The 14,626-nt window shown below is 34.2% G+C and overlaps 1 protein-coding gene across 1 annotated transcript; it reads left to right on the plus strand.

The window, feature by feature from the left end:
* Positions 1-493: 493 nt before the first annotated feature.
* Positions 494-14,277, plus strand: LOC145040869 (cytochrome P450 Tp9025-like). The gene is made up of 2 exons (XM_078988761.1): positions 494-1,422; positions 13,321-14,277. The coding sequence occupies exons 1-2, from the start codon at positions 550-552 to the stop codon at positions 13,936-13,938; spliced, it is 1,491 nt and encodes a 496-aa protein (XP_078844887.1). The 5' UTR covers positions 494-549; the 3' UTR covers positions 13,939-14,277.
* The last annotated feature ends 349 nt before the right edge of the window (positions 14,278-14,626 follow it).

Consider the following 14,626-nt stretch of genomic DNA (forward strand, 5'->3'; position numbering starts at 1 on the left):
TGTACCAAATGAAAAATACCTAAAATCCTGTCGGAACTAATTTTTGTTTCTATAGGATGGATCTGCAATAATCAGTTTTTGTTCATATAAACTCGTTGTCACATGTGACTATTGTACGTCGTCATCCGATGTCATGAGTGTCCTTATTTTTATTGCCGGTGGCAAGCTACCAAACTGCAAGAGACAGACTAAATTCATTATTTTATTTTATTTTATTACATTACCATTATATCTTTTGGACCTTAGTAGAAAATATTACTGGATGATGATAAATAAAATATTAACGTAGATGGAACTTAGACTTTTGGACCTTAGTAGAAAATATTACTGGATGATGATAGATAAAATATTAACGTATATGGAAATTAAAAGTGCGTAAACATATAGCTTATACTTGTTAATAAACCAACCATTCTCATTTCTTTAATGATATCATATATTAATTAATGAAAATATCAAATAACAAATAAAATGAGAACCCAATATTACATAAATACACAAATATTTATAGCTAGTATCGAGTTCATTATTCACTGCAAGGCTTCAACAATGAACACAGAACTAGTTTTTATTTCTTTGATTGTTTCCTCTCTCATCTTCTTCCTCTACTTTGTGTTCAAACGCTCAAAATCATTAAACCTACCACCAGGGCCACAAAAGCTACCTCTGATCGGAAACGTACACCAAATAGCAGGAACACTCCCACATCGCGCTTTTCGAGACTTAGCACGAAAACATGGCCCCATTATGCATATCCAACTCGGTCAAATTTCAGCAGTTATTATTTCATCACCTCGATTAGCCCAAGAAGTACTCAAAACCAATGATATTGCTCTTGCAGATCGCCCCACCACTTTTGGGAGTGAGCTTGTGCTTTATGGGAACACCGATATAGCTCTCGCCCCATATGGTGAGTACTGGAGACAAATGAAAAAGATCGCATCATTGGAACTCCTTAGTGCCAAAAAAGTTCGATCTTTCAGTCGAATAAGAGAGCAAGAACTTGATGGGTTCATTGAGTTTCTCCGATTATCATCAGGGAAACCGATAAACATACACAAAACCATCACCGAACTCATCAATAATGTTGTTTGCATGGCTTCCTTTGGAAAAAATTGTAAACAGCAACATGCTCTACTAGAGTTCTTGGATGAGTTTGCAAGAGTAAATAGTGGGTTTCATTTGGCGGATCTGTTTCCTGATTTTAAGTTTCTTTATGTGGTTTCTGGATTGAGATCGAAGTTAATGAAGCTCCATAAGACTCTTGACAAGATCTTCGATGATATTTGGGAGGAGCATGAAGGTAGAAAAAGAGATGGTGGGGATCAGGATGAAGATCTTCTTGAAGTGCTTCTTAGAATCAAAGATGAAGGAGGTCTTGAGTTCCCCATCACGAACAACAACATCAAAGCAATTTTTGTGGTAAGTTCTTCACAATCTATATAGTATGTTCAAATTTTTAGTATCGTATTTGAATTTAGAATTTCAGTTTTAAGATTTTTCTTGTTAAAATTTTGTTGGTGATAGTATAACCAGACGTTTATCTTCCTTTATTGGGATCTGAACTTAAAAAATATTTATACTTTTCACACGATTAGCTAAAATATCTTTTACAATAAGTTATTTAAAATCCACTTGGAACTTGCGAATCTGGCATTGGGAAGTGTATTTTCATGTTTAAAAAATATTTTTATATAGTGTATCCTTGATTATTTGATTATATCACTTCGTCTAAGATACAAATTTAAAATCATTGATTTTTTCTTCCATTTATATCCATATTAGTTTTCATCCCACTCATTTTGAAAGTGTATGAATAACTCTTAGTCTTTATTTTCAACGGGTGCTATTATACCTACTCACACTTATATAAATTATCAAATCATTGAAATACATATATTATCTACACAAAAGAATTATTCTACTCAAAAAAGAAATACACAAAACAATTTGAAAAATACATATAGAACACAATCACTTTGGAGGTACATGAATGACAACCAGGAAAACTAGTTGGTATCTAAATCCAAAGTACAAATCTATAATCCGCCATCCGAAAAAGCATTAAGACTACAATTTATTTGGGGTAATTCTATGTTTACTTCTAAATTTTTTCCTCAACCCATTTGTGAGTGGAATAATCTGTAACCCGTAATTTAACAATTTATGTAAAAGAGATACTTATAATTGCACTCTTTATTTGTTATCGTAATTATAAGAGTGTTTATAATTTACTACGCCACCGTTAACAGACATAGTTGACGTGGAAATTAAGTATTTCAAAATCAAATTGAAATTAAGCAGGCCAAAATTGACTTTTCTCATATTGGAATCCCACATGGTGTTGACGTGCTCCTATAGGAGTAGTTGTGCTAGTCAACATTCCTTTTTTATATTAGTGACACGATATTCCTCTATATTTTTGGAAGGCCAAATCAGATTAAAATTAAGTATTTTTAGGTGAATTTTGTTGAACTGTACAATTCTATAAAACATAAATAGTTGTATATAGAAAAAATTTAGGGTGATGCTAATAAGACATCCCTTAGACACCCTATAATCATTTTTATAAAAAGTCAACCTATAATCAACTTCTTGTAATCATCTTTTTCGGAAAACAGTGCAATTTCAACCAATAAAAATATTTCAAACATTAATTAGGGTTGTCTAAATGGTAAAATAGGATGTCTTATTACCCAACCCCAAAATTTATTATCTATAAATCATTTCCCATAGTATTAACTGATTGGTTACATTAACATAATTAAAGGCAACAAGTCAACAACTTTAGCTCTCGAGTGTCGCACAGATTTTAGTCAAATATTAAAATAATAATAATTTAATTTACATTTTACTATACAAGAAAAAAAGGAATTAATGACGACAAAAGTTGTAGATAAAAGCAATAAGGACAACAGGTCACAAGTAAAAGGTCACTTGTACTGTTTTGTTGCTATTACTCCAAATATCGCCAGTAAAGATATTTATCGCCGCTGGTGCTCTTGTCATCGATAATACCTTGTGTTGATGTTAATGCTCTTATCTCCGGTAATTCCTTTTGTCACCGCTAATTGTGTTACCGGTAGTAACATTTTTCATTTTTAATTTTGTTTTTTCATCTAAATCAACGATTTTTGGTGATAAAAAACTGATACCTAATGATATTAATGCAGAAAAAAATTATATAATGACATCCGAATAGGTACCAAATAGTCTTGTAATTTATTTCATACAAAAATAAACAGCCAAAGTTTTATAATTCTAACAAGTACCAAAATGTCATAACAAGTCTAACATACAAAACACAAACTAATTATACGACGAACCATCATCACCGTTCCTGTCGTTTCCTTCTTGATCTTTCCTCAATTGAAAAGATGCACAATGTTCCTCCATATAGGCCGTATCGTTGAATATTGCCCGAAGATTTTGCAACTACACAATAAATAACACCCTATATAAATTTATAAGTTAAATTGTCAAACATAAACAAAAACCACCAAAGTACATTGCCATTTCTTATACTTAAATACAAGAAATATCTAAAGTACATTGCTATTCATTGCACTAGGAACAAAAGCAGATCTACAAAATCAACATGCATTTATTGATACCAAAGTACATTGTTATTTTTAAACTAGGGGAAAAAACCAAAATACATTTCTATTTCTTGCACTTAAAACATAAACATAATTACAAATACAATTACCAAATCAACATGCATTTATTGCACATTATATAGATATATGAGACTTTGAAATTAAATAATCTACTTTTTTGTATTAAAGAACCTTAAACACAAGAAATACTAAAAGTACATTGATATTTTTTGCACTTAGGACAAAAAACAATTACCAAAGCTTTTAGCAAATAATCACCACAAACCAAAATTACCAAATGAACATGCATTTATTGAAATTAAAGAATATTGTTTTACATGTGATGGTTGTGGTGGTGGCTGTGATGGCTCTACAATCGGCAGGATAGCAAAAGGTTTTCAGCCGATACCTATGATATAGTCACGTCGTTCACCTAATACTCTCTCGAAATTAGCTCTTTCTTCAGCGGGTGATAACTCTTTTTCACCTTCTTGCCTTTATGTTTGTTCTAAGAGCTCTTCCACTAACCGATTCTGTATTTTCAAAAGTGATTAACAATTAAGTATAAATAACCATTTAATTATATGACAAAATTATAATTAAATAATTTATTATTGTTGTTTCGCCTTGACATTAACAAATACACCATTCTTATCGGTATGAGCCTTGCGGAACGTTTCCACTCTCTTCAGGTTTTGTTTAACATTAAAAATTAGATTATATTTTAAATAAATAATTACATAAATCGTACATTACCTTTTTATAGCAAGTACAGTTATATGAGCTCGATCCTCCACAGTTCACGGTCGATTGTTCACAGACTTTTTTATTTCTTTCTAAAGCAGTTAGGTGTTCATCCCTTTGGAAATACTCAATTGCTTTTCTCCAATAATCAACCTCCATATCGGGGGGGGGGGGGGGGGGGGGGGGCTAATTCTCTTAGGATATCCTCTTAGCCTCCGAGATTCAAAAAATATTATTTTGCATCGGCTTTAAGCTGTCGATAACCTTATAACAAAGCCGCTTCAAAACTATCTAACAACATAGCAGTGTATGGATCCCGGGACATCCGATCAAAATCAAACTTTGTCTACAAAAACAAAAAATGTTAGCCAAGTAAAAGCCAATTATAATTAACCATATATAATATTCTTATATAAATAATTTACCCATAAATGTTATTTTACTGTAACCTTTATTGCGGGGGCAACTTTTTTCCAATTTCTTTTATCAAAAAGGACCATCCGCCACATTATTTTTCAAATTTTGTATGCAAACATGTCATTCGGCTCTCCTACGGGATCATATGTCACATCGCTATTATAGTTCATGTAAATTGGTTTGCCTTTATTGTTTAAGATCACTCTTTCGAGCTTAATGTTTCTCACTTTCCCTCTAACTCTACTGTGTAGCACAACTACAAGTATAGTTAAAAATTATTAGAAACGGTATTTTATAATAACTGAATAAAAATACTAAAAAAAAATTCATAGTAAGACTTACTGTTGAGATTTAGATTAGATGGTTGATCGAACGGTTGAGATTTAACATAACGTGTTAGTGCGTATTCGGTCCCCAAAGAAGAAAACCCTAGAGAGATAAGTCGAAAATTCTATAAGCCTATAGAGATAGTTCTTATTTTTTAACCTATAAAGACATATCAGAGAGGGAGACCGAAAATTAAGAGGAAAAACTAGTCTACGGTTTTATCCCTAACATATTTATAGGGAACAACTTGAACTCTTAAGTTAACAAGTTTTCTAAGGATAATGCATATCTTTTCAAAAGACAAAACTGCAAAATTGGGCCCTAGGGTTTTTGAAAACCTATGGATAGAATCCAAAAAGTTTCAAACTTGCATGAAAGGTCCAAAATCAAGAATTTTCTTTGACTTTGTTCCCTGATACACTCGAAATGTCAAGTTTACCATTTTGAATTCTTTTTTATTTTCTTTATTTATTTTAGTATTTAAATAATTAAAAAGAAATAAAAAAAAATAAAATCGCACCCCATCCCTCTTCATTGGTACCCCCAATTTCTCTTCTCTATCTGACTATATACTTCATTGAAGAAATACTTATACTCACAAATTAAACACATAGTGAATAAAAAACCTAAATTTGCTAACCATAGATCTAATTTGTCAATTTCTAGTGATTCAATACTTAATGACAAATTCTTTGTTCTTTGTCTCTATTAAGTTTTACTTCTTCAACTAGTAAATCTTAGTTATGAACACTTTCCCCTTTAATTGACATACAAGTATTTGGGGGGTGTGTGTTTGTGTCTGCTTTCACTTTCGCTGGAGATGGGAAATACCGAGATATGGGTGGTAATTGTTAATATCTTTGGATTTTGTTTAGTAATAGATACATCAAAAACATGAGATTTGTTTCCTCTACAATTGGGATTTATGTAATTTTGGAGAAGAAAGTGGAGATATGGAGTACCTCAGGTTCAAAATTCATCTAGACATTATTTAGAGCCAACATTTCGAGGAGACTCTTGACCGGAATAAATGGTTGTCGGCTTTAGACAAGGAACCTGTGGGGCTAATTCTCTTAGGATATCCTCATAGCCTCCGAGATTCAAAAAATATTATTTTGCATCGGCTTTAAGCTGTCGATAACCTTATAATAAAGCCGCTTGAAAACTATCTAACAACATAGCAGTGTATGGATCCCGGGACATCCGATCAAAATCAAACTTTGTCTACATAAACAAAAAAGGTTAGCCAAGTAAAAGCCAATTATAATTAACCATATATAATATTCTTATATAAATAATTTACCCATAAATGTTATTTTACTGTAACCTTTATTGCGGGGGCAACTTTTTTCCAATTTCTTTTATCAAAAAGGACCATCCGCCACATTATTTTTCAAATTTTGTATGCAAACATGTCATTCGGCTCTCCTACGGGATCATATGTCACATCGCTATTATAGTTCATGTAAATTGGTTTGCCTTTATTGTTTAAGATCACTCTTTCGAGCTTAATGTTTCTCACTTTCCCTCTAACTCTACTGTGTAGCACAACTACAAGTATAGTTAAAAATTATTAGAAACGGTATTTTATAATAACTGAATAAAAATACTAAAAAAAAATTCATAGTAAGACTTACTGTTGAGATTTAGATTAGATGGTCGATCGAACGGTTGAGATTTAACATAACGTGTTAGTGCGTATTCGGTCCCCAAAGAAGAAAACCCTAGAGAGATAAGTCGAAAATTCTATAAGCCTATAGAGATAGTTCTTATTTTTTAACCTATAAAGACATATCAGAGAGGGAGACCGAAAATTAAGAGGAAAAACTAGTCTACGGTTTTATCCCTAACATATTTATAGGGAACAACTTGAACTCTTAAGTTAACAAGTTTTCTAAGGATAATGCATATCTTTTCAAAAGACAAAACTGCAAAATTGGGCCCTAGGGTTTTTGAAAACCTATGGATAGAATCCAAAAAGTTTCAAACTTGCATGAAAGGTCCAAAATCAAGAATTTTCTTTGACTTTGTTCCCTGATACACTCGAAATGTCAAGTTTACCATTTTGAATTCTTTTTTATTTTCTTTATTTATTTTAGTATTTAAATAATTAAAAAGAAATAAAAAAAAATAAAATCGCACCCCATCCCTCTTCATTGGTACCCCCAATTTCTCTTCTCTATCTGACTATATACTTCATTGAAGAAATACTTATACTCACAAATTAAACACATAGTGAATAAAAAACCTAAATTTGCTAACCATAGATCTAATTTGTCAATTTCTAGTGATTCAATACTTAATGACAAATTCTTTGTTCTTTGTCTCTATTAAGTTTTACTTCTTCAACTAGTAAATCTTAGTTATGAACACTTTCCCCTTTAATTGACATACAAGTATTTGGGGGGTGTGTGTTTGTGTCTGCTTTCACTTTCGCTGGAGATGGGAAATACCGAGATATGGGTGGTAATTGTTAATATCTTTGGATTTTGTTTATTAATAGATACATCAAAAACATGAGATTTGTTTCCTCTACAATTGGGATTTATGTAATTTTGGAGAAGAAAGTGGAGATATGGAGTACCTCAGGTTCAAAATTCATCTAGACATTATTTAGAGCCAACATTTCGAGGAGACTCTTGACCGGAATAAATGGTTGTCGGCTTTAGACAAGGAACCTGTGGGGCTAATTCTCTTAGGATATCCTCATAGCCTCCGAGATTCAAAAAATATTATTTTGCATCGGCTTTAAGCTGTCGATAACCTTATAATAAAGCCGCTTGAAAACTATCTAACAACATAGCAGTGTATGGATCCCGGGACATCCGATCAAAATCAAACTTTGTCTACATAAACAAAAAAGGTTAGCCAAGTAAAAGCCAATTATAATTAACCATATATAATATTCTTATATAAATAATTTACCCATAAATGTTATTTTACTGTAACCTTTATTGCGGGGGCAACTTTTTTCCAATTTCTTTTATCAAAAAGGGCCATCCGCCACATTATTTTTCAAATTTTGTATGCAAACATGTCATTCGGCTCTCCTACGGGATCATATGTCACATCGCTATTATAGTTCATGTAAATTGGTTTGCCTTTATTGTTTAAGATCACTCTTTCGAGCTTAATGTTTCTCACTTTCCCTCTAACTCTACTGTGTAGCACAACTACAAGTATAGTTAAAAATTATTAGAAACGGTATTTTATAATAACTGAATAAAAATACTAAAAAAAATTCATAGTAAGACTTACTGTTGAGATTTAGATTAGATGGTCGATCGAACGGTTGAGATTTAACATAACGTGTTAGTGCGTATTCGGTCCCCAAAGAAGAAAACCCTAGAGAGATAAGTCGAAAATTCTATAAGCCTATAGAGATAGTTCTTATTTTTTAACCTATAAAGACATATCAGAGAGGGAGACCGAAAATTAAGAGGAAAAACTAGTCTACGGTTTTATCCCTAACATATTTATAGGGAACAACTTGAACTCTTAAGTTAACAAGTTTTCTAAGGATAATGCATATCTTTTCAAAAGACAAAACTGCAAAATTGGGCCCTAGGGTTTTTGAAAACCTATGGATAGAATCCAAAAAGTTTCAAACTTGCATAAAAGGTCCAAAATCAAGAATTTTCTTTGACTTTGTTCCCTGATACACTCGAAATGTCAAGTTTACCATTTTGAATTCTTTTTTATTTTCTTTATTTATTTTAGTATTTAAATAATTAAAAAGAAATAAAAAAAATAAAATCGCACCCCATCCCTCTTCATTGGTACCCCCAATTTCTCTTCTCTATCTGACTATATACTTCATTGAAGAAATACTTATACTCACAAATTAAACACATAGTGAATAAAAAACCTAAATTTGCTAACCATAGATCTAATTTGTCAATTTCTGGTGATTCAATACTTAATGACAAATTCTTTGTTCTTTGTCTCTATTAAGTTTTACTTCTTCAACTAGTAAATCTTAGTTATGTACACTTTCCCCTTTAATTGACATACAAGTATTTGGGGGTGTGTGTGTGTGTCTGCTTTCACTTTCGTCGGAAATGGGAAATACCGAGATATGGGTGGTAATTGTTAATATCTTTGGATTTTGTTTAGTAATAGATACATCAAAAACATGAGATTTGTTTCCTCTACAATTGGGATTTATGTAATTTTGGATAAGAAAGTGGAGATATGGAGTACCTCAGGTTCAAAATTCATCTAGACATTATTTAGAACCAACATTTCGAGGAGACTCTTGACCGGAATAAATGGTTGTCGGCTTTAGACAAGGAACCTGTGAGTTCTGAATGGAATACGGCGGCTAGAAACAAAGAATAAGAAGGGAGTGGGAACAGGGGTGTTGATAAGTTGAGTTGTAATGATGTAACGACCCAAAACTCATGGGTAAACATTTCATTTTTAATATAGCTAAAACATTGATACCATTTATTTCAAACATTTGAAATCATCATTAAGTAAAACATTTATCATAATTTATTCCAAAATCATTCATTGCGGAAATCATAGGTGTGTGCACTGCGATCAATCCAAGCCCTTATTTTCCAAACCGTAAGCACAAAGCTTAGTGAGTTCCGCAGAGCATACCCCACATACAATCCACATAACACATATCATATTAGGTATAAAAGCTATCTCTACCAGATACCACATATCATATTAGCTATAAAAGTTATCTCTACAACATACCACATATCATATTATCTATGAAAGCTACCTCTACCACATAAGCCATGCATACAGACATAGAATGATGACGTGGGCTCCACCCAAGGTCTTACTCCAGGATGCCATAGGCTCCCCCATGTGGTCTTACACCTAAGTGCCATGGGCTCCCTCACATGGTCTGACATCCAAGTGCCATGGGCTCCTCCTATGGTCTTTCATGCAAGTATCGCAAAGACAATTAGCATATCACACATCACATAAACAACTAATATACCACATATCACATAAACAATGCATATAAACATATAAGGATGTCGTGGGCTCCTCCCAGGGTCATACTCCAGAATGCTATGGGCTCCCCTGCATGGTCTTACACCCATGTAACATAGGCTCCTCCCATGGTCTTTACCTGGAAAGTCATGGGCTCCCCTACATGGACTGACATCCAAGTGTCATGGGCTCCCCCACATAGTCTTCCATCCAAGTGTCATGGGCTCCCCCATGGTCTTTCATGCAAATATTACATAAACAAATAGCATAGCATATAGCAGCTAACCAACCAACTGGCATACCATATATCACTGCATCCACTAGTGTATTACATATCATAAAAGGGGCCGGCCTTGGAGCCTTCGACCCATTGGTATGGTGAGGAGACTCACGTGGCACTGCTGAAGTCCAGTGGATGTGACTCCAGCTACTGGTTGATAGATTCCCGAAGTGCCAACATCAAACAATACACAATTAATAATTGGGTTTTAAAGCCAAAGGTCCAACTCACACTCCAAAGACCCAATATTCAAGTAATGGACCAAAGCCCAACATATAGCCTAATTTTCCAAATTAGGCCCAACCTTTCATATGGGCCTTATCTTAAGGCCCAACCACTTATTATGGTCCAAATACTTGGCATTCCAATGGTCCAATATCTTATAATCATAAAGGCCCAATTATGGCCCACCTATGGCCCAATTTTCCAAATTATGCCCAAGTCCTTCACATGGGCCTTATCCTAAAGTCCATCTAAATATTTTAGTCCATTTACTTGTTCTTGGATAGCCCATCAATAACCCAATTACCAAATCCCAAAAGAAAGGCTTAACTCAAGGCCCAAGTGAAATTAGGGTTTTCACATGCAATGACGATTAGGGTTAAGTGTTTCTTACATAACTCATTAAGGACTTAATCCATTAAGTTAAATATCGCCTTAGGTTAATTGCAGATTATTATTAATTAATATTTTAGGTTTGTTAAATAATACCCGTGCGTGTCCCGGCCAACCCCAAAATTAAGGTTTCATGGCATTAGGGTTTTCCAAACCCTAATTAGGGTTTCCAACCTAATACTAGCCCATTAGTCACATGTTTGGGCTTCTATGTCAATTAGGGCTTCATTGGGCCCATTCTGTCCAAGCATTCAAAACGACTCAAAACGCAAATGAGGCGTACCGCCACCCAACACGGTGGCTGGTGGTGGTTATAAGTTTTGTATTATTATTCCGTCCGATTACAATTTACAACACAATCCAAATAACACACAAACACACTAATAAAAACACACACACACACACACACTAATAAAGAAAAATGCACATATCCACCCTTATGGTGGTCAGCGGTAGTATATGGTGGTAGCCACCACCTCACGGTGGTGGTGGTGGCTTTTACAGCAAAATCCAGCCAAACAATAGATTCAACATAATACATCAACACATACACACACAGCTAAATTCATGGTAGAACACGCACACAACCACCTTCCACGGTGGCTGGTAGCGACGCAAAGTGGCAGCAGATGGTGGCCAGCAGCAACAACTTCATTATCGGTAGCAGCCACTATGGCCGGCTACGTGGTGGTTCTCCACGACTTCCATTTGACAGGACCCACTCACACACACAATCACATAACAAACCACGAACCCGATCACCATGCCACGACGGTATGTGGCAGACGAAGGGCGTCAGTGGTGTTGAGAAACCTCCAAACGGCATCGGTGATGTAGTCTTAGGGAGAGAAATGAGGGGAGGAGGAGGTGGTTCAAACCCACCGAGTACAGCAGCAGCAGCGGCGGAGAGGCGCCTGCTCGAGTCCCTATCGGCAACTCCGTCTTTAACAGCATGGCAGTAAGCTTTGTTGGCATCCATGAAAGGAGGTGGCGGCGAAGGACGGAGGGAAATCCACGAGCAAATGGCGACAACAACGCATGTAGCTTCGCTTTCCTGGCGTTAGGGTGGACACGAGGTGGTCACTCTGGTGATTTCCAATTTCGCTAGAAGAGGTGGCGACGGTTGAAGATGAGAGGGAGGTATAAGTGTGGCGGCTGCATCTAGTTATTAGGGTTAGGGTTTTCGATGAGTCTATGAAACAGTTAATACCTGCTCATTCAAACTTCTCCCTATAATGACACCTTTAGTCCCTCCCCATAAACATCTTTGCAAACCAAGGCCCATAATTTACTTTTCATACCCCTGTTGCCACAGTTCTTTTCATTGTAAGTCCGAAAGTTATCAAACAACCCCTAAGCCTGCAAAATCTCTTCAAATTAAGTCCAATGCTTACCAAAAAATCTTTACAAAACACATCATGAAATTATACTTTGACCCTTAAAAGTCTAAAATATATCATTTGGCTCCCCGAAACCAACTCTCCGTTAAATATTATTGATTTTAGGGCCATTATAAAATAATATAAATTATAAATTTACATCATGGGTCCCCGAGTTTATTATTTATTTAATTAGTTTTAAACTGAATGTTACAAATGACGATTCTGGGAAGACGGTGATAAATAGGTACCATTTTACAGATGAGTTACAAGTTTTTTGAATTTGGGAATCATCTTCTTGAGATTTAGGGGGCAAAAGAAGAGACTGGGTGTGGGGAGACGGTAGGTGGAGAGAGAGAGAGAGAGAGAGAGAGAGAGAGAGAGAGAGAAAGAGAGATAGATAGATAGATAGACGTATAGATAGATACATAGATAGACAGATAAATAGAGAAAGGGAGAGAGAAAGTAGACCCTATTCTTTTATTTTTATTTTAATTAATAAATTATTAAAGGAAATATAAAAAATACAAAAATGAAATAAAGAGGGAAGATTGTTATTTCAGGTTTTCCAAGGATCAAAACCACGAGAATTTCTTAAATCTAGGGCCAAAAACATAGAAAATTCTTAATTTTAGATCTTCCATGTATTTCGACAACTTTTTGGATTCTATCTACATTTTTTGCAAAACCATAAGGACCAATTTTGTAGTTTTGTTTTTTAAAACCTGCTATAATGTAGAATATCCTTCTAGAATTTTATCATTAATCTCTTGGAATTAATTATTATTCAAAATTAAAACCTTTTGATTAAATATCAAATTAATTTTTAATTAATTTATTAATACATAATAAATGAACAACTTATTTTCTTCATTTCCTTATTAATTTGTGTTATTATTAATTGTGTAATAAGGCCAAAAAAAAAAAAAACCATGTTATTGTTTGGAAATATTACCAATTGTAATTGAAAATATACAAACTTGTTTCTACATTACTGTAGGACATCTTTGCTGGAGGCACTGATACATCTTCCATAACAATTGGTTGGGCTATGACAGAAATTATACGACACCCGAATGTGATAGAGAAGTTACAGGCTGAAATAAGAGAAGCTTTCAAGGGGAAGGGTAAAATCAAGGAGTCAGACCTACATGGTTTGACCTATTTGCAGTCAGTAATCAAGGAAACTCTACGGCTTCACCCCCCAATCCCTTTATTACTCCCACGTGTATGTAGGGAGCAATGTAAAATTGATGGATACGATATACCAGTTAAAATGAAAGTCTTTGTCAATGGATGGGCTTGCTCTACTGATCCTGAATACTGGGAAGACGCAGAGAGCTTCAAGCCAGAAAGATTTGAAAATACTTCAGTTGACTTCATGGGAACGAATTATCACTTTATCCCGTTTGGATCTGGGAGGAGAATGTGCCCAGGAATAACGTTTGGTATGGTATCTGTGGAGCTTCTCCTTGCCCAAATGCTTTTCTATTTCGACTGGAAACTGCCTGAGGGATTAAATCCTACGGATATTGATATGTCAGAGACCGAAGGATCATTAGTAGCAAAAAAGGTTCACTTACATTTGATTCCTACCTCTTATGCTCCTGACAGGTGACTAAATTGTAAGGTTTTGAAATACAGAAGGTAGTGTGAGTTGATTGAGTAGACTTTCAATTTCTTTCCCTCAAATGAAATAAATGAACGGAGCATTTAACTTTTTGTTTTGAAACATAATTACATAAAGTATTTGCTTAAAGTTATCACGGGTAAAACTGTGGTTACTTTGTTTCTCTTCTATGTTTTCTTTAGCTTTCATGTAAATTAAGAGTTACTAATGTTATTTTAAAGTTTTTTGAGTCCTGTTGTTTTTGTTTATGTGAACCATGCATGTAAAACCTTGATGTCAAGCCTTATGCTCATGTTGTTTATTGCATCTTTATGGTTTTTTCTTTTCTCTTTTATTATTATAATTTTTATTATTATTGGGGGTATTACTTTTATTATTTGAACGACATCAATAATAAAAATAAAATAAATGATCACACGAAAGAATTTTGTGTATTTATTAACTGTCAAATGATTCAAATCTTTGAATCTTACAATTATTGTATACATTTTTGTAAATGAACATCCAACATGTGATAGAAATCAGTACATTATTTGAGACATTTTGCGGACCAAAACATAGCACAGAACATGTCATCGAACCTTTTAAGGTTACACAGTGAATGATTACATCGAACCTGTTTGCAATGAGAAAACGGTGTCCGACATAATAATCCAACGTTCAGTTGCTTCAAAAT

Source organism: Lactuca saligna, chromosome 1 (assembly GCF_052625555.1).
Source record: "Lactuca saligna cultivar CGN05327 chromosome 1, ASM5262555v1, whole genome shotgun sequence".
In the NCBI taxonomy this organism is placed as follows: Eukaryota; Viridiplantae; Streptophyta; class Magnoliopsida; order Asterales; family Asteraceae; genus Lactuca; species Lactuca saligna.